The following is a 25493-nucleotide window of genomic DNA, read 5'->3' as shown; positions in this document are numbered from 1 at the left end:
GGAAGACTACCTTTGAGTTTTTCCTACATTCTGTGTTGAATACACACTCCTTAGCCAGACATGGTGGCCTAGATCTACATCCCTGAGCTCTCAGAAGGCTGAGGCAGGAAGAACCTGAGTTCCAGGCCTGCCTGAACAAGTGTGTGTGTGTGTGTGTGTGTGTGTGTGTGTGTGTATGTTAGTATGTGAGAAAGAGAGTCAGAGAGTCAGAGACAGAGACAGAGATAGACAGAGACAGACAGACAGACAGAGGCGACAGGGGGAGAGTATACCTTGCCTGATTGTGTATATCATCAGCTGTCTGCTCCCTTGCTTTACCCCAAGAACACAATCACAATTTGTAGATGATTTTTTTGTCTTTGTTTCAACAATAGAAAGCATGGAGTTGAATTTACCTGCACATTCCTCTATTGCCTCTAAATTTATGTACTATGCCTCAGTTAGCTTCAATTTTGATTAAGTTCTTTGCCCACAGTTTGTTTTCTCTTTCAGTTTTTAAAACCTAGTTCTAAATTATCTTTGTATTATACATTAAGCAATATTATAAAAGATGATTTTTAATGAATCTATTCAAACTCTTGTGTGTATAGAATCACATAGAGTTCATTGTAGATATAAGACATGAATCTGCACATTCAAAATGCTGTAAATGACCACTAGTATGCTAAGTTGTGTTCTTAGGAAACAGTACCATGTGGCATAACTCACCTACCCCAGTTGTGTGATCTCCCCTGGGTCCTGTGTAGGAGGTGGGTGTTTCTCCCCTCCCCCTGTGCCAGCTGCTCCGATTTCTTTTCTCCTGGGTAAACGCACATTCATCTTGATCGAAAGTGCACTCTCCAGGTGCGGGTGGGAGTCTCTCTGCAAGGAAACAGCAGATGTTGCAATTGCTGAGACAGAATATGTATTTTCTCATGGCTCCTAGCAGCCGGCTTTGCATGTCTGAGAGGTGTCTGGCCATATGTCAAGCCTACAGAGAGAGAAAGAGAGGCAGACCCCCACAGGTGGCCTACCGAGTCCTACCTCCAGCTAATTTATGCTCCATCATGGGTCCTATGATGGCACAGAATCAGACATTTAGATCTGAAAAATGGAGTTATTTTGAGGAAGACACCCCTCAACTTGGGAGTTTGTATGAATGCAATTACTAAGCTCTGAATATTGTAGATAAATTGCCTCTATGAAGATACAAAAGTAAATAAATAAGTAAATTAATTAATTAAAATTACAAAATTGCATAATGCAAGAGCTTTCTTAAAAAACCCAGAGTAAGTGAAGGATACCCTCATGTCAACTCTATATTTCCTCTGGAGGAGGAACAGAGGATGTAGGTGAAAAAAAAATAAACTTATGACTGTAGGCAGAACTATAATGCTAAAACGATATCATTTTTCTTTGCCTCAGTGTCCTTGTCTGTATGTTAGGATATTAATGGCATCTACTTCATAGGATTGCGAGGACTGAATAAGATGATGTATGTGAAGAATGTAAGATATGGTAATAATTCAATTATTAGTAGTAAAAAAATACTAGGATCTTTTGTATTGTTAGGAAAAGTCTCATTTTCCATTTCTAGACATAACTGTCTGTATTTTTATGTTGAGGATTGAATGTAGGGCCACGTACATGCTAAGCAAGCACTATTTATAGAGTGCCAAAACTTGTCTTTGAATGTTATTCTTATTAACATCAGTAGTTCTTACCACTAAAGTAATGTCATCTCTCAACTCAGTTGTGACTTTTCCTTTGGCTCAACTTTGCTACACCACCCTACATTCATATTCTTAGTAAAAATTTGATGAGTGCCTATTTTTGTTTCTCTTGTGTTTTATTTTTTATCTGGTGCTAATTAATTTCCAGGTTCTATGCCTTGAGTGTGAATATTCTTATTAGTATTGTTCTCCCAAGGGCTCAGAAAACAGGTGTCTTCCTTAATTACTTTTAATAGCATAGGGAAGTAAATAGAGAGCTATGTAAGAGCTCTGCTACTGATCTGGGCCACTGACCCAGAAATGTTTCGAACTGTTCTCCACCATGAGACTGTTACTACACTTTGGTTACTTGTTAAAGAGATGAATACTGAGGATCTTTGAGGTATGAACCATTTACACATCATCCACCATGTCCAGCATGCCACCAGTTACCATGATTTCAGTTGCTCACCATCATCAACACTTAGTCTGAAGTAAGATTAAAAAAAAAAAAAAGAAGAAGAAGAAGTTATGAAGAAATGGCCTGGGGGAGCTCATTCTGGAGTCTGGTTCAAATCTCAACCAGCGAAGAGTGGAAGATTTTGACACAATTCTAAAACTATTTTAAATAATAATGCTAACATAGCAGTGAACCTTGCTTATGGCTTGCATGTGCCTTCTGAGTTTAACCTCACTCCATTTCTAGGGGCAAATATGTTACATTCTGAAAAATCTCACACACAAGATTATGGAATTAGTTTCCAGACAGAATACGTCTTGTGACTAATATAGTGAGGAATGCCTTCTTCTTCTCCTTCTCCTTCTCTTTATTCTTATTCTTATTCTTATTCTTATTCTTATTCTTCTATTCTGAGTTTCTCTGTGTAGCCCTGACGGTCCTCAACTTTTGTAGATCAGGTTGGCCTTAAACTCTGCCTATTTCTGCCTTCCTGAGTGCTGGGATTATAGGCATGTACCACTGCATCTGGCTTTGGTTTTGTCTTCTTAACAGTCTTTAAGTTTATCAGTGCATATCAGAAACTGCCTTATGATCTATTTTACCAGAAAAATGAAAAGTTCTTAGAAACTTTTGAACAATGTAATTCCAGATGCCATCAAATATATATACTTGACTATTAAGACTCTGTCTTAAGGCCCCACAGCCCTGTCTCAGGTGTTTACTGTCCTTTTCTTAAGTGTTTTGTGTTGATAGATAGCAGAACTTAAATCTATGTTAACACATTCTCTTAAAAAGTTTCAACTCTGTTCCTGACTCAGAAATTTTTTTCTGAGATATAGAGGCCTTGGCTGGGGTCTTTTAAAGAACAAGCTCATCATCATCCCAAGGCTTCGGGGTCATCGTGCAAGTATGGGTGCAAAAAGTGTAAGAGCCAGAGGCTGTGGATGATGGCAAGAAGACATCTGGACACATCAGGGAAGCTGCAGATATGAACACACAACAGTTGTGACGGCATGCACAAAACCTATACAAGTCCAAACCAGACTAAATCCCGGCATGCAGAGGGGTGGTAGGCACACAATTCTACCCCTCATAGTTGACAGCTGATGGAGAAAGAAGGATCAGATTTATCTAATAGTGTAGTTACTCAGATGTTGACCATGTTTCAGTGGAAGGACACATACCCAAGAGTACTCAGGCAACACAAATTGGTCTTGAAGGATTTAGGGTGGGGGGAACCTCACAAAATTGGGTGAATAGGGAAAGGGAGTAGTTCTGGGAAGAGTTGAGGAGATAAATATGTCAAAACAATGTTATATTAAATTCTCAAGGAACTAAGAAATAAAAAACCAAATAGCCATTAGACTGCTATAAGCAGCAGCTTAAGACTGTGACCGCTGTTGCTACAGAAGGGTCTTTGGCTTTATTGTCACTTAATTGACTCAGAACATATCAATTTTACTAAAAATTTAATGGTATATGTCTTGTAAGTATTTGTGATATAACAGTACTATCAATATTACTTGAAAATGTGCATTCTCTAAGAGTACAATGCTACCTATAATACTAGTTAAGATAGAGGGCACTTGTTTTTAAGGTACTGTTTAGGACAGTTCATAAGCATTGTTGCCAGCATTCAGGGAGGTATTGCCAACTTTCCTTACAATGAGGAAAATTCACACATACAAAGACATACAGAACACTGGCATCCTCACATCCAACTTGTAGAATCTCCTGCAAAGCTCTGTGAGAGAGGCATGTCTGTCAAGAAAAGCAAGGGATAGAATAGCATAGGTCAAGTGTATGAGGTTCTTTGAGGAACTGGAAGTATCTGTTGTAGGTAGAGAGACACACAGCTAAAATGAGTGATGGTCCTCTTACCTGGAGACTGGCAGTTTCCCAATTGTATGGTAATGTCATCCAGGGCTACAAGTCCACAGTCCCAAAAGCTTTTGCACAGGCTCATAAAAACCACCTGTAATTCACAAAACTTAAGCTCTGAATTCTGTTAGCTGAAAATGGAAACTCTTCAGACCTGCGCAAGCAATTAGAAACACCTTCTCATTGCCCACGTGAGGAACAGGATACAGTGGCATAACAAATGGCTCCCATTGGTGTATGACTCTGGAATTGCATTTTCTTAAGCAAAGTGGACTTTATAATAATATACCATGTATATGGATATAAAAACTAGAGGTGGTCCTCAAAGATTGGCAGCTGGTTAGCTGGGTGATAGGGAAAAGCTTGTTAGGTTTCAAATATCTTCCCTTGGTAATCCCAAAGTGGCAGTTGATTTCCAAGCATCTTTCAAATGTTTCCAGTAGAAACATTGTTGGTTGTTTTGTAAGGAACTGTCTAGCAATGTGTTTTATTTACACTATGAACAAAGTCCCATTGACAACCCATTTAGAGACTCCTGTTCCATTTCCAAGACAAAGACCCACGTCTCTGGTTGGTGTCATGAATAAAAGCATTGACTTGGTTATTTTATCAGTCCCAGTAGTTTTATCATTATGTGTAAAGGAAAAACAAATCCATAGTATATGTTATCAAATTCAGTGTGGGTGGAAGAATAGGGAGAGAGGGAGGGAAGGAGGAAGGAAGTGAGTCTAAGAGAGAGAGAGAGAGAGAGAGAGAGAGAGAGAGAGAGAGAGAGATTTCTTATAATCAGGGCAGTTTAAAGGCTGTTTCAGATGTATGATGCCCAAAGAATGACTCTTAACATATTTATGTTACATTTTCACTGTAGTTGACAGATCTGCTTCAGATATACTGCTTAATGTTTAAATAGTGCTAGTTAGTGTGGTCCATGTCTTATCTCACAACTACAAATCTCCATTCAAGTAAAGAAGACAAAAAGATGACATAACAGAAGTTCAAATTCTACTTATGATTAATGAACAAACTTGACTTTCTAGGTTCTACTATGCTAAATGTTGTGGCTTAATTTTATTTATGTGTATTATTACTAGGGTCCTTTTGACCATGATGATCAGATTTATTAGAATGCAGAGTTTATTTTAAGAGAAAGTCTTAGATTATGTGACAGTTTGTCACTATGCAAACTATAAAATGTCCTAAGCCAATCTTCCCAGAGGAAGCTTTAATTGCCTGATGTGTGGATGTTTCCTGCCTCTGTGTTCATATCCTCTCATAAATAGATAGCTAAGAGATATAAATGTTGATCTCTGTGGATTTACACAGAACAAAACAAAGCAGGGTGGCTTTTATGGCTCTTTTTAAAGGCTTCGTTAATCTTTTATCTTTAGCGATTGTAGAGGCTATCTAAGTATTATGTAAAATATTTTACTTTCTAGTTTGTGCCTGGAAACTTATTCTGCATTTGGAAAGCAAAGCTCTTTGTCATCAGTCCTGACCAGTGTTATATTTATTAGCATTTTTATTGTTATATGAGAATGAATACATTGATATGTTTCATGATTTACCAAAGTAATTGTGCTACACAGAGGGGAAAATTGGCTTTCTTTTCTTTTGTCAGCTTTTCACATGACTGTTTTCATGACTGTGTATACTGGAAAAGTACATTTGCCCAATGAATATGAAATAGCAAGATGAGCCACACTCTAGGTCTTTCCCTGTAGAAAGGCCAGACATTTTGCATGGCAATTCATCCTAAAGATGAGAAGTATTAGGATGCTTTTATATGTTTACGATCGTACTATTTTATAAAGACTATTAAACCAAAGAAACATGCAGGCATGCAACAGATGAAATAGCCTAACATTTCAAAAGAGAAGAAATAAGCTAGAATACAACAGTTTGAGAAATAGGCAATCACTAAATATGAGTGTGGTGAAAATTATTCAGCACTGCACAGTACAGATTTGCAATGCTAAGTTTTTTGAAAAGCTGATTAAAAGGGAAAACAATCCCCAATTCATCTAAAATAATAGAAAAAGCCAAGAACATTTACCAGCGATATAATTATTATATAGACTCATAAATTATGGCTATTTCACAGTTTCCCTTATTTTCTAATATGTGTTACAGTCTGTCACTAGTTATAATTGAAAGAAAGGACTCTGGATATCTAATTTCAAAATGTAGAATAATGGGGTTTGTGGCGTAGCTCACTGGCAGAGGGCTTGCCTAGCATGTACAGGACCCTGGGTTCAATTCCCAACAAGAGATAGAGACAAGACTAGAATAATGAGTTAGTATTTGTTCTAGACTAGTGCTATTTATTATGGAACCTCCTAGGCACAAAGCCTGTAAGTTACTCAGTCTCATTAGCCACACGCCAAAGCAGTCAACACTGGAGCCATATGCAGCCACATGCCTAAATGAATTGAACTGACACATTGCAAAAAGTAACATAGAATGGGCTTCTTGCCTCTTTTCTGCCATACCAAATAACATACTTGGCTCCTGTGTGCTATGCCAGGTATGTTGAACATGATGCCAAAAGCGTTTTGAAGAACACCAGGCTGTCTCTGCTTCATACTTTTCCACAGGTAGAGCACTAGATAGCCCACATACCATTTTGTCTGACCACAGACCTCCCCAAACCCATCGTGTCCCGACTAGATTCAAGCTAAGTCCTCAAACCCCAGAATTTGTTTGGCACTTAGTTTTCATTGTGCTAAGAAGAAATACTGTGTATATTCTTTTATTCAAAAAAAAGTGTTTCCGTCTCAGTGCTATTGATATTTCAAGCCAGATTGAGGGCTGTTCTGTGTGCTAGGGCATTGCTCACAGTGTCTGTGGCTTCCTACCTAAAGCTCAGGGGTAGATTAATTGTGCCCTAGCAGTAGCAAGTCTGTTTTTTACTGTTTCTCTTTTGCCTCATTTCCCAATAATTAGCCACTGAAATCAGTCTTCCCCAAGACTGATAAAGAGAAGAATAAAGGAAAATAACTAAGAAACCACAAGCCATGCAGCCATCTGAGCAATAGTCTATGTTTACATGGGTGCCCAGGTCGAGAGAGCTGAATACTCCAAGAGTTTAAGGCCATTCTGGCATTCCTCTGGCCATGCTAGACAACTCAGAAAGCCCATATATGCTTTTGTACCTAGGACCCTAGCAAGATGGCATTCTTGACACCAATGAATCTCTTCTCTTATCACTCCATGTCTCAAGGTGTTGGTTTTGTTAGATGCGAGTGGGATCATGTTCTTACAGCTATGTGCCCACTAGCTGCTAGCTTTCTCCCCCCACCCCCCACATCATGACAATCAAGAATGCATCCAGACACTGGTGCCAAATATTCCTTGAGAGTCAAAGCCTTTTGTCTGAGAACAACTGGAAAAAATTGAATAAACTTCTATGCAGATTATAAAAGCCATTAACTAGGGCCCTATAATATGTAATCTCTGTATTAAGAATCTGTAGCTCTGCAATTTTATTTTTTGATTCATATTCTTTTTGTTGTTGTTGTTGTTTCAAGCTATTTATTTTCCTTGCACATTCCCAATCCCTGAAAACAAAGATAAAGGAACAAGGCAAGGCAAGAGATGAATACTCAGACCAATAATCATACCCTAGATTTTCAGGTCTGTTTACTTTTTGTCTCGTGTATATATGGCGTGCGTGCATGCGTGTGTGTGTACGTACATGTGTGTGCATGGAGGCTGGAGTTATTGTTGGGTGGCAGGGCCTCTTGCTGAACCTAGAGCTTGATGATTCTTGTTTTTCTGGCTAGGCTGCTTGCCCCATGGAGTCCCGTCTCTGCCTCTGCAGTGCTGGCATTACAGGTGGCCACCATGCTTTCCTGGCATTTTTGTGCATTCTGGAGCCAAGCTATTTATCCACTGAGCCCTCTTTCCAACTTTTAGGCCTCCTCTCTTCCAAGTACTTATACTCAAAACTGTAACAGTTAGAGCACAATAGAATTGCCTCTTTGTTTTCATATTTTTCTTACTTTCAAAAAAAAATAATGTTCTTTCTAAAAATAGGACACTAATGGTAAGCAGAAGAACTTAGGAGGAAACTGAGCAAGCGAGGCATGCAGCTGATTTTGGAGGGGAGGGAGGGAGAGGGTCTGTGTGGAAATATAATCATGGCTGAGTTAGTCAAAGGGCCGGGCTGCCCCTACGATAGGGAAGTTTTGGAAAGTTCTTCATTAGAGCACCACAGGGCATGGGGGAGTGGGGGTAGCGAAGTGGTCTTTACCGTGAGTTCACTTTGCCAATCCACACCAGGTTGTTTTAAAACAAAGATTACCAATTTTCACTTTAGAGGTGTTAAGTGTAAATGCCAGCCACGCGATGACTAAGATTTATAAGGTGAAGGAGATCAGGCTCGGTGAGGAGCTATGGAATATCATAAAACAGCAGAGTCTTTGTTACAGAGCTAGCCTGGCCCAGTCGCCTAACCATCTTCTAAAGATGGTTCCATGGTCTGTTTGATAGACACTGTAGGACAAGTTGTTGAGTGGTGGTGCAAATGAACGCTGACTTCACCAGTGCAAAACCTATTTAGTCCCATGATTAGACTATGAAGGACAGCTTCCATAAATGCTTCTCAGATCAAAACATTTCTTTCCCCCTTTCTTTCTTTCTTTCTTTCTTTCTTTCTTTCTTTCTTTCTTTCTTTCTTTCTTTCTTTCTTTCCTCTTGAGACAGGGTTTCTCTGTATAACAGCCTGACTGTCTTAGACTCACTTTGTAGATCAGGCTGGCCTTGAACTCAGAGATCCACCTGCCTCTGCCTCCCGAGTGCTGGGATTAAAGGCTATGCCCCCATGCCCAGATAGATGAAAACATTTCAGTCCTCTGCCAGCAAAACCATATAAGCCATGTCCATCAAATGACCCCAGTTATTTCTTGTTATAAGTAATGCACCTCAACCTCAGATCCCAGGTTAAACTGAACATTTCTTCTGATGACGCTAAAATCTTGGGTGTGTTAACTACAGAGTTGGTGGAATTGTTCACAAAATTGCTGTGATCTACTTACGGAAACTTTACAGTCCTTCATTAAGATGCTGTGGACACAAGAGTAGGACGGAATGCCCAACGTCATTGTTTTCAATTAAATTACTGACAGTAAGTTAGTGTTTGAATCTTAAAACCGCAAAAGTATAAAGAAAACACAAATTTCAAAATTAAGATACTTGGCAGAAATGATGTAATTTTCATGGATTTCTAAGGACAAGTTAAATGAAGCTGTATGTGGAAAAGAGAGTGAGATTTAAGCATTCTTAGAACCTGACTATATTTTAGGAAACTGTGGCTAAATCATAATAGCATGCTTCTTGCAGACTCTATATTTGATTTGCATGTCCCACAAACCATAGAAGAGCCATGTGTTTTCAAACATGTCTTTCGCTGACCAATGCTTTCTTCTTAAAAGTCCCATCTGGTTTGTTTTTGGTTTTTTAAAGACTCATCTGATTTAATTCAATTTTTAGCTTTGACAAGCAACAAAGATTGATCCGCTTCCAGAGTTTTCCCAGTACTCTTTGCAAGTTTTTCAGTTCTGAGGTAAAGGGCATGCTGGGATAGAATACAGGCTGCAGCCAATGTTTTTCATTGCTCTTTGGGTGGTAAACATTCAAACCTCACAATGTATTTGCATCATTTTTAGCTCTTCCTGGCCCTGGAAAGTGGGCTTTGGGCAGATGAAAACGAGGATCTATCAGTTTTAGAGCAGGACAAAGGCAGTCTCTATTAAACATTCACAACTGCATAGCCAAGCACAAAACAGCAGACCTTTGCCAAGTCCTGATAGGAAAAATTAGACCACTTTCCCATTCTTCCCTTCCTTCCTTTAGGTATTTAAAAACACTGCCCTGCACTCGGCTTTAAAAAGGATTTCTTCATTAAATCCCTCCCGTGAGGGCTCAAGCAACACCTCATCCTATCCCACAGAAGAGGAGGCAGAAAGAGTGTAAAAGCCAGAGGGGATGGAGGACACCAGGAAAACAAGGCCCTCACATCAACATGACCAGAGCTCCTGTGAGCTCAGAGACTGCGGCAGCATGCGCAGGGCCTGCCTGGGTCTGCACCAGGTCCCTGGGTACACAGTAAGGCTTCCAGTGAAGCGTTTTTATGGAATTCCTGAGCGTATGAACAAGTGGGCCTCTGAGTCCAGTGCGTCCTCTTAGGCTCTTTTCCTTTTGTTTGCTTTGTTCAACTCCAATATGTTAGTTTATATTGCATCACATTATACTATATTATAAATTATCATTCCTTAGAAGCCTGGTTGTTTTCTAATAAGAGACAGGAAGGAAGTGGATCTGAATGAGAGGGGAGGTGGGGGAGGGACCGGAAGTAGAAGGAGGAGGAATCATAATCAGGATATATTATGTGAGGAAAAAAAATCTATTTTTAATGGAAGGAAATAAAATAAAAATACGGTTCTTCAAGACTTGATCTTAGACCTCCCAGTCAAAGAGCTCTGGGCCTGCATTTATTCCAGAGATTTCTGCCTTAAATCTAAGTATTTTCAGAGCTGGGCCTCCTAAAGTATACTGTTTACCATCCTCAGTACTTTGGACTACAGGACAGTGGCAGGGCCTCCGAGGCAAACTTTGTTGGCCCTCTGAAGGGACTTAGATTGACTAGGAAAGAAAAACAGGCTTCCTAAAATGGCTGTTTATTGTTCCCAGAAAACACTACAAGGGGGAAAGATCGGAAGGGGTGTGTGTGTGTGTGTGTGTGTGTGTGTGTGTGTGTGTGTGTGTGTGTGTGTGTAAACAGGACAAACAGTTGAAAGGGAGGCCCTAGAGGCCCTATACGGTACCCGAGACAGCTCCCAGCTTTAGGCTTCTCTCATGCAGAATGTGTACAGCTGTTACTTTCCCTTTGCTCTGCCGCTTGCTCTTCTGTCTTTCCTGTTGGCTCAATTCTTTGTTCCTTCTAGGGAATGAACTCAGCAGCCCTCTAGACAACTGTTGACATCCCCATTGTACCTTTGTCTCCAGGTCCTTCCAAAAACAGTCTGAGGAGACTAGAATTGATCTCTTTTAAGGGAAACGATAAAAGCTAGACTTACACTTCCTCACAAATCCCATCATAAGACATAGAAATATCGCCCTACTCTTTGCCACCTTTTGCCTGTGGATGGCCCTGAGGAAGTTCTCTGATCGTAGGCCCGCCTTGTCTGATCGTAGGTTATATACAGAAGGGGCCCTGACCATCCTTGGGAGGACAATCTACTCCAGTGGAGGGGCCTACAGGGGTCTGCTCAAGCTTCTCTTCTCGCTCCCAATCTACGGTCAACCACTGCATCCTTTTCACCCACTAGTATTGCCATACAGCACGCGCCATGGAAAGCGTATACCTAGATCCCAGAGTCTTGATTTCTTAAGGCTTCTGTGTCATACACAACTTGGCTTTGTTTTGCTGTCCTCTTACTGACCTGACATTTGTAACAGGAAGTGTCATGACCTCGAGGATGGGGAGGGACAGTACAGTCTCTGAGCCCTGGAGCGCAATGACTGATACAGAACTGGCTAACACACACCCTGCCATGACCTCTTTTGGCTTCACGGCAGCTCCTCCTCACCTGTGCTTTCTTCTCTCCCTTACTTGATGTCATTACCTTTCCACTCCATCTTTCTATTATGATTTTAGGAAAGAATTTCCAAATCCCTGATCCACCCTACAGCCTCATCTTCATGTCCCCTGTATACTTCTCCATGTCCTCTTTACATTTCCTTTATGTTGAGAGCAAAGCCAGTGTTAAATCCTTTTTACCAGGGACACAGATGGTTAATTTTACACAATGTGAGGCATCCGAGTGGAAAATGATCATAAGATCTCTGAAAGTAAATAATAGACAAAAAGAAGAGAGCATCATTGTTGGCATTTCAGAGTCTAATTTCATATCTTAATAATGAGGATGTTATATATAATGACATCGTAACCATTTGTCACTGATGGAAGATAGATGTGGATGCTTTCCCGCTTTGTATGTGATGCATGCATGTGTGGTGTGTGTGTGTGTGTGTGTGTGTGTGTGTGTGTGTGTGTGTGTGCACCTAGAGGCCAGAGGTCAATCTGGTACCTTTCTTATTGCTCTTCATGCTATTCTTTGAGACATTATCTCTCACTGAACCTGTAGCTCACCCATTGGCTAGACTGGCCGGCCAGTGAGCTCTGGGGTTCTGTGTGCTTCCACCGCCTCCAGTGCTGGGCTTCTGGAGATGTGATACCATGTTGAATATTTTTATGGGTGTTAGGGATCTCAACTCAGGTCCTCATATTTTCATGGAAAACTTTACTTACTGAGCCATGTCTTCAACACTGGATTTTCTACTTTTTATGTGGACTCCTCAAGGGAATAGGTGGTCATTTGGTGACTTTTTAAAATAGCCCTCCAGGTTGCCTATGATTTTGTGTGAAAAACAATGCTGGTTTGTGGAAATGGCACATTGCATAATTAATATACACTAGTAATTAAATATAAATAAACCACAGTGCTTTTGTGGACAATCTGGCTTATTTCTGGCCTACTTCCCTCCAAAGTTCCTTGTCCAAACACTTTTATGATTGGTTAAATGTAATGCAATGGCCAATATATCATGTTCAAGAGAAGACAGCATAGCATGGAGATATTATTCCAGCTCACTTGAAGAGACATAAAAATGTCACTCCTACTAGAAGATGTTCAGAATGCAATCAGCAAAGAGCAAAAAGGGAAGACTTTACAGCCCCACCTTCACTCTCAATGCTTTACCCTATTCCAAAGGACTAGCTCGTGGCCAAGAGCAGTCTCCTGCAAGTACCCGAACAATAAGACCCACTTTGCTCAACTCACATCTGAGATGCAGAGACAAGTGTCAGCCAGAAGAGCAGTGATTCCCAACGCAAATACAGTCTTTGACATGATAGGAAGCCATGGGCTACAGTTCACGCAATACTAACTCCTCGGCATCAACGCCACAACTTATTCAGTCACCTCTAATAGCAGGCAATCGCGTCCTCTCATTTCACAATTCTACCAAGGCTACTGGACCGAACCTCTGTAGAGAGATCTTTTTACATGACCATAATTTACATTCGTTTTCTATCTCTCCCTCTCATTCTCTCCCCTCTCTCCCCTTCCTCCTCCTCGGGAATTTAACCCAGGGCCTGCCTGCCTCATTAACACTAGGCACATTCTCTATGACAGAGCTACATTTTTATCCCCTTTTTATTTTTATTTTTTTTAGGACAGGATTTTAATAAGGTGCTCAACTAGACATGAAAAACAGACATGTACCACCATGCTTGACCCCATAACTATTTCTTTGTGATAAATTCTTAGAAATATAATCATTATGCCGAAGGTATACATGTTTGGGTGTTTTTCCTTTTTATAAATACAGCTAAATGGTAATTGAAACTTTGTACTAATTTGCCCTCATAAAAGAGCATTTGAAGCCAGGCGGTGGTGGCGCACACCTTTAATCCCAGCACTTGGGAGGCAGAGGCAGGCGGATCGCTGTGAGTTCGAGGCCAGCCTGGTCTACAAAGTTAGTCCAGGACAGCCAAGGCTACACAGAGAAACCTGTCTCAGAAAAAAAAATAATAAATAAAGCATTTGAATGGCTAGCAGCTTGGCTCAGGGGTAGAGGGGCTTACTGCCTGACAATCTAGGCTTGATGACCTGAGTGCTATCCCCAGGACCCACATCTGGTAGAGGGAGAGAACAGACTGCACAGGGTCGTCCTCTGGCCTCCTCTGTGGTACATGTGTCCATACATAAGTCATATACTCCCTCAATAATAATAAACAAAAGTTTTTAAAAAAGCATATGAGAATGATTTCCTTGAATCATATATCACCCTAGAGTGTGATGTTTGTCTTAATAGCTCTGCTTATGCTTTATTCTGTTTGCAGTGTTCAATTTATGAATTATTTAAAAAAACCAAACCTTTGCTTTAGGAAGAAATATAGAGGCCAGGATGTAACTCTGTATCAGTGAGGATGGTACTAGCCAATTTTATGTCAATGTCGTACAAGCTACTGTCATCTGAGAGGGAGAACCTTGTTTGAGAAAATGCCTCCCTAAGAACAGGCTGTAGGCAAGCCGGTAGAGAATTTTCTTAATTAGTGATTGATGGGGAAGAGCCCAGCACATTGTGAGTGGTGCTATCCCTGGGCTGAGGGTTCTGTAAGAAAGCAGACTAAAGAAGCCACGAGGAGCAAGCCAGTAAGCAGCTCCTGCCTCCAGGTCCCTGCCCTGTTAGAGTTCCTGTCATGACTTCCTTATATGATGAACAGTGATATGGATGAAAGTGTAAGCTGAATAAACCATTTCCTCCCCAACTTGCTTTTGGTCATGGTGTTTCATCACAGCAATAGTAACTCTAATTAAGACACTCACCTTTCCAGGATCAGGTTTATATACATATGCATACATACACACACATACATATACATGTAATATGTATATATGTAATAAGCAATATGTATATATATACACAAAATTTACAAATGTATATAATACATATATTATGCATATATTTATTAATTAAAATAAATTATGTTTCTATGTACATATGTTAATATATTTGGGGATCTAAAGTAAAAGGTTTACTTTTTCACACACACACACACACACACACACACACACACACACACACAAAGAACATACACTTTTTTGTTTGTTTGTTTTTTGAAGTGCTGAAGATAAAACTCAAGGTTCTATGCCTGTCAGGGAAGCATCCTACCACAGAGTTACATCCTGGCCTCTAGATTTTATTTCTAAACCAAAGGTTTGTTTTTTTTATAATTCATAAATCAAACACTACAAACAGAATAAAGTACAAGGAGAGCTATTAAGACAAACATCACACTCTAGGGTGATATCTATGTCTATATCTATATCTATATCTATATCTATATCTATATCTATATCTAAAATCTTCAGAAAAGAGCAGGCCTCCCAGGGATAACAGTCAAATATGGCATAACAAAATACAATAAGACTAGGAACAAACTCTCGTATCAAGGCTGGGTGAGGCAACGCTATAAGAGGAAAAGAGTCCCAAGAGTAGGCAAAAGAGTCAGAGACACCTATTCCCACTGTTAGGAGTTCCACAAGAGCACCAAGCTAACAGCAACAACATATATGCAGAGGACCTAGAGCAGACCCATGCAGGCTTTGTGATTGCCGCTCCAGTCTCTGTGAGCCCCTAGAAGCCCAGCTTAGTTGATTCTGTGGCCTGTGTTCTCCTGGTGTTCTCTATATTCTTAAATTAACTATATTCAGTTAATTATAAATATGTTATTATTTTAAAATGTCTTTAATGACAAATAAGGTTAGATTCTATATTTTCAATTGTATTTCTTTTTTGCTGATTTCACTATAGCTATCTTGTCTACTTTTATATTGCTTAGCTTACTTTTATTTACCAGTGTATTAGAATAAATTTATATTAAATGTATTAGGAATGCACATGGTGCATACACATGCAAGCAAAACACTCATATACACAAAATAAACATTTAAAAATTTCAGAGCCCTTGGTAGTTTATTATGACATTATTTGTGGGCACAATTAAGATGAAGAATTTAAAGGTTGAAATCTGCATCGCAAGTTTGAATTTCAGGTTTTTTTTTCTTTAAAGTAAAGAGATTTTTGTAAGAGGAAATAAGTAGAGAAAAAGCATCTGCAAAAATGCACTTTGCACAAGAATAAAATAGTTCCTGCCACTAAGATGCCTAAAAATATAACAAGCAGAGACTCAGAGGCCATCTGAGTTCCTGTGCTCATTTCAGAGAGAAGGGACAAGGCATTGTGATTCACACAGTTAATGACTGAGACAAGATTCATAGGCAGGCCTTCATTTTCTTCATTTTCCTCACCCAGTGCTCTTTTATTATACAAAATTCACTCCAAGGAGTAAACAAGCTTCAGAGGAAGGGGCACTTGAGAAAGAGCCCAGGAGAAGGGTAGGATTTCCCCCTAAAGTATAAGGGATGTAGAATTGTCAATGAGAAATACCTTCAGATGCTGAAACCCTTTGAAGGAACACTGGGGAAGGAGGGCAGAGGGCGAGGATGTGAGTGAGGCCTGAGGAGTGCGACCACCAATGCTTCCTTAGCTGGTTTGGATTCTGAGGAAGAGGATGTGGGGTAGCTTAAACGCACCGAGATGAAAAGAAGAAGGCTGGCTCCTTTGTGCAGACCGCGGGAGGTCAGCATACTTAGGCAGCATATGTGCAAGTGGAGATGGGAGAGTTTATGAAATCTAACCTCAGAGGAGGCAGGGGAATGACCTTAGAAGCGGAGAAGCACTCATGTACACTAGCAACAAGAACAACACTTCCTCTGCCAGACTGACCAGGAGAGGAAGGGGACAGCTGAGGATGAAGGGAGGGACAGGACCGAAAGGGTCAGACACTGTGATCATTTGGTGGGGTGGGGTGGAGTGGGTTGGGGGCGGCGAACCATGAGGTCACATCCTAAAAAGGAAACAGGGTGGTACAAGTTGGAAGTCTGTTAGAGAAATGGGCTCTTCTAATAACGAGGAGGGGACGGTGGAGGTCAGACCATTCTGCAGCTGAACTGAGAAGCTTGTGGTAACAGAAGGCAGCAGCCCAAGATCCTCATAGGTTAGGAAGACCCAGGTGATGAAGGCAGGAGTGACCTGGGCTGGGGAGGGTAGGATGCAGGGGCAAGTAGATCGCTGATTATAGTGCAGAATGGAGGCTGTATTGAGGGCAAGGAAGGGGTCAAGAGAATGGGAATTGACCGTGAAGCCTAGCAGAGGGTCTTGGGAAGAGCAAGATGTAACAATGTAAGGGGAGAGCTTGTTTCAAAGGGAGGAGCCTTAGTTCTTGGTTTCAGTAATTAAAGACCATAAAAAAGTAAAATTCTGCACCAGGTGTGTGTGTGTGTGTGTGTGTGTGTGTGTGTGTGTGTGTGTGTGTTTGTGTGTGTGTGTGATGTGTCCTTATATTCACAGAGTCTTTGTGCTTTTAACATTCACTCTGAGGTTCTCATACAGTGGAGGCTTGGTCTGTGGTACAAGCAGCATGCGGAGGTGGGGCTTTGGGGAAGTGACTGGATGGTTGGGGCTGTGCTTCCACAAATGGATTGGTCTGTTAATGAAAATCCAGATAGCCTGTTGGAAGGTGACAGAACTGTGGGAGATGAGGAACAGCAGAAGTGGATCATCGGGGATGTGTCTTTGAGGCACATTTGTGGGCTCCAACTCCTTGTTACTGCTTTTTGGCTTTCATGAGGTGAGCAGATTCACACTAACATGCTCGTTGCCATGACGTTCTTCCTTACCACAGGCGCCAAGACAATGGAGCCAGCTGCCTGGTCACAACCTCTAAAACTGTGAGCCACACCAGTCTGGCCTGGTGCTGTGCAGCTGGTCTGCCCTCTTCCTTTCAGGGAAGTACGCTTCATCCTTACTGTTAGCACACATTCATTGGCAGTTCCCCTTTCTGACTACTGAGTACCTGTTCTCTTCCAGAAATTGTGTCAGCATTAGAAATAAAAAGCAAATGAGATACCCTTGTTCATTGGAACATATCTAATGTGTTGCACTTCATGGTGCACAGCTAAGAAGGGCTGGCATAGGGTTTAGCTTTGTTTTTGTCTTTTTAACCTAGTGGGGAAAAGTATTTGTATCTAGCTGGGTGGAGGCTTTCTCTTAAATGCATGTAGCTTTCAATGTCTGATTTTTTTAGTCTTACAGACAAGTAAGGATGTAGATTAAGAATGGTTTGCTATAGAGATTTTAATGATCACCGAGCTGATCATTAACCCAGTCCTGGAAGAAATAGAATGCCTTGCCCTCCACTCACTTGTCAGCCTCTTAATGTTTCCTCTCAAATAAATACTTAAATAACAAAGTGCTGAGCTTACAGTGCCCCCTCACCCCAGTGCTTTTAATTAAAAGACTACTGAAACACCCTCAATTAGGTAGTTGGAGGCAAGACGTTACTTGGGATCTAATGTCCACACTGCACTGACCGAACAGTTATTAAGTGTAGCATTTGAAGGCTGAGATGCTAAAGCTTGAGTGTCATCATTAAGTAATTTCTGATCTTATTCTAGAGTCTTTCCGCACAGTCTGGCATTTAGTAAAAACATCTTGGAGCAAATTGTTCCCTCCCTCTCTGTCCTTGTCTCTCTCTCTCTCTCTCTCTCTCTCTCTCTCTCTCTCTCTCTCTCTCTCTCTCTCTCTCTCTCTCTCTCTCTCCCTCCCCTCCCCTCTCCTCTCCTCCTCTCTCCTCCCCCACATTTTCTCTCCCCTCTCTCCTTTTCCATCTCCCTGGCATGTGCCCTCTCATTAATATTCTCTTCCAGGTAACTTTGCTTTCTGTTTGCTTGTTTGCGATTTGTTTGTTTGAGATAGGATCTTGCTTTGTAAGTGCAAATTCTCAGTACTCCTTCAGCCTTAGCCATGGCCTAAAATGTTGAAGTTATAGGTGTGTGTCACCACACACAGCCCCCACAGAGCTCTTCCCACCTGCTCTCTATTCTGCAGAGCACGGTGATGGTAGAGATGGGGCCCATGAAGATATGGTTTTAGGTTCACAAACTTTTGTAAACGTTTCTGACTTTTTTTTTTTTTTTTTTTTTTTTTTAAGGAGAGAAGGGGCTGGGGAAATGGCTCAATCAATAAAGCACATGCCACACAAGCCTGAGGACCTGAATTTCACCTCAGCAGCGACAGAAAAAGCCAAGTGTGGTGGTGGGGAAATAGAGCTTGGAGGATCCCCGGGGCTTGCTGGCCAAGCAGTCTAACCAAGTCAGTGAGTTCCAAATCGGGTGAGAAGCTTTGTCTCAAAAAAATAAGATGGTGACAACTGAGAAAGATTCCTAACCAGTGACTTCTGACTTGCAAACACGCACACACGCACGCATGCCTGCCTGCATGCCTCTGCACCTCACACATGTACATATACATACAAACATACACATGCAAAATATTGTTGTAGGGTTCATGGTTATACATATCTTCCATTTATTTCAGAAAGTCTAATAGTGCTAAATTTTTAAAAACTCTGACCTCATTTTCAACAACTCACAGCAAAAATCAAAATACAGAATTATCCATGTACCAAATAAATGGTTTGACCTAGAAAAACAGCCTTTGTTCTTTCTTTTTCCGTGTCTGTGTTGGACTGAATTTAATAGTGTTAATTATATGCTAGGAGACATACATACTAAGGATTTCATGCAGTCTCATGTGATACACAGATAGACCTTATGCAGCAAGCACTACCAGGTACCCCTTTTACACATGAGAGAAAAGTGAGGGTTATAGATAACAGGGTCACGTAACCAGTCTAGAGCATGAAGCCATGACTGATCAAGGACCCACAGCTGAGCACTTTAAGCAGTGTGCTGCCTCTCCCCTCTGACTCACCAGTCTGCTTTATGAGTGATGAGGCACCTTGACTTCTCATCCCCTCTAGGAGCCACACTTATTTCTAAAACAGATCATTGGAGAGTCCGTTTAATAAAACCCTGGATCTACTTACTTACCCAAGCTGAGTGTTAGAGCTGTACTTTCCTGTCCCCCTCCCCACCACAAGCCTGTCATTTGACATCAACCAAGAGGAAGCTGAGTGGCATTTGGGCATTGTATAAAAATAGCATGTGTTCCAGTGAGCCCCATTCACTCTCAGCCCTGCCACTTAAAAGCCCTGTGGTATTGTACAGTGTCCTTTTACTTTTGTTTTGTGTTGCTTTGTTTTCCCAGACAGGGTTTCTCTTTGTAGCCCTGGCTGCCCTAGATTTCTCTCTGTAGCCCAGGCTGGCCTCAGACTCACAGAGATCCACCTGCTTCTGCCTCTCTAGTGCTGGGACCACTGCCTGGCCCAGTCAGTGTCTTTACCTTTTGCCAAACTATCCTGTTTAGTGTGAGCATAATATTTTTCTTGTTTAGGAAGATTCAAACAGGTGGGCACAGAGATGAGAAAAGCTGATAAGGTCCTTGTCTAAATGAAGGCTTTACTTTCATAATAGAGGGGCTAGGTAATAAAAAAGGAAACCAAAAACTTAGTGGATTGGGATAGCTGTGGTGCGGAAAATAAGACAGTCCGTATGATGGGACTATCCGTGGATGGGGAAAGAGGTGACAATTGAGTGTTCTGGAAAATTCCTATCTGAGAGGAAGCCCTTCAAATGAGACAGAGGCCTGTGAACGAGGGGAATTCAGGAATTGCTGGGGAAGGACAGTCATTGCAGATGAGACTACAAGTGAAAAGGCCATGGTTAAGGCATGACCTTCACACTCAGGGACTGAGAGGAGTCCGGTGAGACTGTGTGCCTATGAGCAGAGCAGAGAGAGCAGAAGTTAGCACTGTAAGCGAGGACCAGATCACCTGGGGCTTTCCAAGCCATAGTCAAGGAGGCAGCTCTGTCCTGCGGGCTGTTGGAGTGCTTTGTAGGTGAAATGGCACCATCTGATTTCCACTTCAGGAAGGTGACCTGGCTGTTGGCTCAGAGCAGAGAAGGAGAAAGCTAGGGCCACAGCAAAGTTTCCATGTAATTGTGGCAGATGTGGTGGTGTGGTGACTTTGTGTGAGGTGGTGGCATGTGAGACTGAACAAGTCTGGGATGTGTTTTAGAGGTCCAACGTAATGATCTTGCCTGCCATTTGAAGGTGCACACTAAGAAACTAAGAAGAATCAAGCCGTGCTAACAGGCTGAGATTTCTGCTTCCTCCTCTGTAAGTGGATGGTTGGAGGACAATAAGGTTTTCTTTTGGGTTTGTTTTGTTTTGAGACAGGGTTTCTCTGTGTAGCCTTGGCTTTCCTGGACTCACTTTGTAGACCAGACTGGCCTAGAACTTACAGAGACCATCTGCCTCTGCCTCCCTGAGTGCTGGGATTATAGGCATGTGCACTGTGCCTGGTGATAAGGATTGATAGTGAGAGATGCTGGGCACAAAGTAGATACTTGATGACCAGCCATATTGCATATGGTTTTGACCTAGGTTGATGCTGGAACTTTCTAGAAGTCTCAGCAGGTTCACTTCAGAATCTTAGTCATTATAAATTCCAACTATTATAAAAATGTATGCGAAGCTCAAAATGCTCAGAAAAGTCTCTTAAGCTTCCACTAGTTTAGAATAAGTTAAAATAAGTATTGAGTGCTTAAACTGTAGAAAGCCAACAGAAGCTTTTAGACAGTGTGTAACAGCTGACAAGCATTCACCCTGTGTCTGTTTTCAGAGCTTTGTGACTTGACACTCTTTTTTTAAATGTGCTGAATACTTGGAGAAACATATCCTCTGTGGATGGAAAAGACATGTGGGGAACAATCTCCCAGGTGTGGTGTTGTGTTTCTGAAATACTTTCCTTGGGGTGCATCGAAGGGTACTTACACAAGGACTATACATCTAACTGGAGCTTCTTAGGGGTCTGATGAGCACCCCTCCAAATATGTGAGCACACAGGAACACCGGGCAGCATCCCAGAGTGGGAGAACTGGGCATGGAATTCACAGAACATGAACTAGCCTGTCTTCAGCCACTGAGAACCTGCTAGTCCACCAGTCCTAGGTTCAGTGTAGTTCAATTTCCTGTACTATAGCAAAAAAAGGGGGGCACATAGGCACTAAAATTAGGAGTTTAAAAGGTAGTGATCTGATGGGAGGCTCTACTCATCAGCAGAGTTGTCTGCCTTATAATGTCGAAAGGACCACCGCTGGGATAACCGTTCAAGGTCCAGCACAGAAGGCTCAGTAGGAATATAACTGTATGTTTAATGTCAAAGCAACTATATATTTGTAGGTGGGCAAAGAAAGCAAAAGAAAATTATAAGAGTGAGAATTTATTCATCTTATAAAATATGTGCTAATAAACACTATCTAAAGTTTGAGACTGAGGTATAGTTAAAGGTCTAAGAGCCAAAATAAATACAACCAAAAACTATGAGAAGGAGAAGTCCTTTTTTTTTTTTTTTAATAGCAAAGACTCAGCAAACATAGCTAAGGTTAATGGAGGAAAACATTGCAAATCTGGAAGGAAACTCCTCAGAATGAAACAGAAGTAGAATTGGAGTTTGTAGGAGTAGATGGCAGTAATGGAAATACTGGCTCTTCCCTTGTCGTAAGTAGCTTTCATGTGTATAAACACATGAAAACATAGCACATAAGCACACAAATCCACATAGGTATATACCATAAGTAAGCAAGCTTCAATTTCTCCCTAGTTACTGCACCCTCTCTCAGGAGTGACAAATGCTTCTCCCACTCTGAGGGAGCTGGTTCTGCCCAGCAGGAATCTGCTAGAACTATCTAGAACCTTCTAGAACCTCTGGTTCCAGAACTAGGAAGTTTTTGTATTGAACTTCCATCTGAATCCATGCCCAGTTCCCTCCAGGTGCTGTAAGAGCTCCCCTACTCTGACTGGGTCTGGCTCCATTTTTCCCTTCTGTTGCTGAGAAACCGCACGGTAGCTGAGCACCAAGATGCTTGCAACAAAGAAAGGACAGAACCTCTGGGGCGCCCTTATATGCTAGGAGGCTTGTATCAGCTTTATGGTAGTCATGTAGTAGCAGGGGCTCACTGTAAAGAATTGAGCAGACTCCTAAGTAGTCCAGCATGTGCCAGTTGAGGTTATGGAGGAGAGGAGGAGCAGGGGTTAGAGGCCATTGTGGCTTGAACTTTGACCCTCCAAACACTGGGCCTGCCAAGTCTGGCTGACATTATTTTCAATAACAATCTGTAGAATCGCATCTGTAACTGTCTGAGCAGTCCTTCTGTGGGATAGTGGCATTCACCGACTGTATCTCAGCTTCAGGTTTCTCAGTCTGCTGTCACATGTGACCTTTGTCTCATGACTGGGACCTGAAATTCACCTCTCTTTATATGCTTTCCATAACACACATGCAGGATAAATGATGGCTGAATAAAGGAACAAGTATATGGAAGAGTGAATAAATGCATGCAAGCCAAATAATAAACAAGATGCTTGTATTTAAAGCATAACAAAAATTCATTCTGGTGCACCCTGATTATGGGTGTGTGTGTGTGTGTGTGTGTGTGTGTGTGTGTGTGTGTGTGTGTTTAGTTGTGAGAGTTAAATGATTGACAATGGGAAAACAAATCTTTGAGATACTTAGGTTTCTCCAGTGCTGACAGATCAAAGAGGAGGTGCAACAATACCACAGGTGTCGAGGGACATTTGTACAAAGAAAGGTTCATTGAGAACACATTTGGAATTGTCTAGGTGACAAGTTAAAGGATTGTCCTGCTCTCCCACGGTTTTAACCTTTGTTGGGGGGTTTGGAGTTGGGGTAACTCAGTTTATTTACCCATTCGTTCTGAGCTCCCATCGTCTGAGGTACATTTTGGGGGGAAAGCAGTTATTTACTTTCTTTGGGCCTCGTTCTTGCAAGAGAGGACACTCAAGAAAAATTTGTTAGTTGGTTGACGGACTGAAACAAAATGAATTTTCCCACCCTGGTTTCATATCTGGTAGTTCACAGACTGTATCGCATCTCTGAAGGTTCCTTGAGTTGACGAGTTGTTAAGCCTGGGAGATTACTGCCATTCCTTTGTATTCTCCTTGGTTTATAGGTCTGTTTTGGTATTCTCATTGCTATCAGAATCACCTGCTGATGGCTCCCTGTGTCAGTAGCTAAATGGGGTTGGCTGGTTTCATTTGTAGTGTTGGAGGTTGGTCTGATGTATTTTGATGCTAATTACTGCTTGCTGTCTCTACCCCACCTGTACCTTGCCTAAGAGCCTAACCTATTTGACCAATACAAGGCCATCACACCTGGGCAGGACAAATGGGATAGGCGTGGCTAAGGTTCCAGGGCTGGGGGAGACAGGGAGAATCTTGGGAGAAGAGAGACCAGAGGAGAGGGGAAGGGAAGTAGGCTACCGTGGGTTAGGTGGAAAAGCACATGGCCAGTGTGGATTGAGACTTGACCCAGATGATCATAATTAGCAAGTATTTGGGACTATGGATGGGAGGTAGCTTGATAGAAATTATTAGAAACAGATGGTATGGAACTGGGGCCGGTATCCCATACCTGCCCCACTATGGGAAGTAGTTTAGGGGATTAATATCTATCCTGCCCCAGGTTAACTAAGGCTATTTTAAAATATAACAGGTGTTTGTGTCTTCATTAATTGCTAGCAGGTTAGAAAATACTGTCGTAATAACAATTATAGGCCTGATAATAAACATTATTAGGACAAACTGGTAAATTAACCTCAAAAATTCTGTGTCTGCAAAAGCCTTTAGTGATGGCCTTAATAACGCTACAGTGAAGACCCAGGCACGATCTCATCTTTTTAATTTCAACATTCTCTCTCTTTCTCTTTCTGTGTGTGTGTGTGTGTTGTGTGTGTGTGTTTTGTGTGTTGTGTGTAAGAGAGAGAGAGAGAGAGAGAGAGAGAGAGAGAGAGAGAGAGAGAGAGAGAGAGAAAGGGGAGAGAGGAAGGGGGAAAGGAAAGAGGAAGAGGAGGAGGGGGAAATGGGGAGAGAGAAAGAGAAAGAGAAAATTTTTAGGTAGCAATAATTTAGAAAATACAAGGGAATTGCAGACTTAATGTGCACCTCTCTGGGGACAGGTAATATGTGCTGAACGTGGGTGACTCTGAGCAGCTGACTAGCACATCAGCAGTGCACAGTAACTACACTGAAATCACTAACCATACCTGGCACCTAAAAACAGGTAGTGCAGGTTCTACCGTACCTTCGTGGGCATGGGCTTCTTAAAGCTGATTTCAGCTTGCCTCCAAACACCGCGTGGGGACTCGAGCACAGACCAGATCTTCTCTTGAACCACATGATTTTCTTCAAAGATATAAACGGCTAGGGTGTCACTCATTTTCAAAAACCCAAAGATGGCATAATGAAAACGCACACAGTACTGCATGTTTCCTGGCAGAGAGGGACCATAAAGCCTTCCAATGTAGCCAGGCTGGGATGTAAACTTAGTATTGGCCAGCAGGTAATACCCTGTGAAGAAAACAAACTACTTAGTGCAGTTGTTCTTCTCAACCTGTGGGTTGTGACCCCCTTGGGAGTCACATCAGATATCCTACATATCAAATATTTACACTATGATTCATAACAGTAGCAAAAGTACTGTTATGAAGTAACAATGAAACAGTTTTATGCTTGGGGGTCGTTACAAGATGACTGTATTAAAGGCCACAGCATTAGGAAGGTTGAGAACCACTGACAGTATTCAATGCAGAGTGAGTGCACACAGACAGGTGGAAACTGGTTAAAGCAATGGGGTTTTCCAGAAGAGACTACTTCCATAGCCTTTAAACTATAAAAGACGCTTTCTAGTGTTTGTGGTTTAAGTGACAAAAAAAGAAAAAAATCTATAAAATGTCCTTAGACCTCAATTGCAAATGAAACTTCTGAGAAAGTCAAGTGAATGCCACAAAGCAATATAGATCCTATAGTACTCAGACTCAGATTCATGACATTGATTAGGAAACTTT

The 25493-nt window shown here is 41.5% G+C and overlaps 1 protein-coding gene and 1 long non-coding RNA gene across 5 annotated transcripts in view; one reads left to right on the top strand and one right to left on the bottom strand.

The window, feature by feature from the left end:
• The window catches only part of MAMDC2 (MAM domain containing 2), a 150800-nt gene that overhangs the window by 24574 nt on the left and 100733 nt on the right, over nucleotides 1-25493 (bottom strand). Inside the window, exons 9-11 of one of the 3 annotated variants that reach the window (XM_084764333.1) lie at nucleotides 24731-24996; nucleotides 4033-4126; nucleotides 713-861 (exon numbers count right to left, since the gene is read on the bottom strand). In XM_084764333.1, coding sequence (XP_084620459.1) covers nucleotides 713-861; nucleotides 4033-4126; nucleotides 24731-24996 — 509 coding nt within the window. Of the gene's footprint in view, nucleotides 1-708; nucleotides 862-4032; nucleotides 4127-24730; nucleotides 24997-25493 lie in introns of all 3 variants that reach the window. The other 2 variants (XM_084764331.1, XM_084764332.1) reach the window with 2 other exon arrangements.
• Nucleotides 1-25493, top strand: part of LOC311587493 — a 76249-nt gene that overhangs the window by 49515 nt on the left and 1241 nt on the right. Inside the window, exon 4 of one of the 2 annotated variants that reach the window (XR_014775883.1) lies at nucleotides 9886-10133. The exons of the other annotated variant lie outside the window; for it this stretch is intronic. This is a non-coding gene — a long non-coding RNA (uncharacterized lncRNA). Of the gene's footprint in view, nucleotides 1-9885; nucleotides 10134-25493 lie in introns of those variants that run through there. 2 annotated transcript variants of the gene reach the window in all.

Source organism: Acomys minous, assembly GCF_964271855.1.
Source record: "Acomys minous genome assembly, chromosome: 2".
Lineage (NCBI taxonomy): Eukaryota > Metazoa > Chordata > Mammalia > Rodentia > Muridae > Acomys > Acomys minous.
This window is presented reverse-complemented; position numbering and strand designations above follow the sequence as displayed.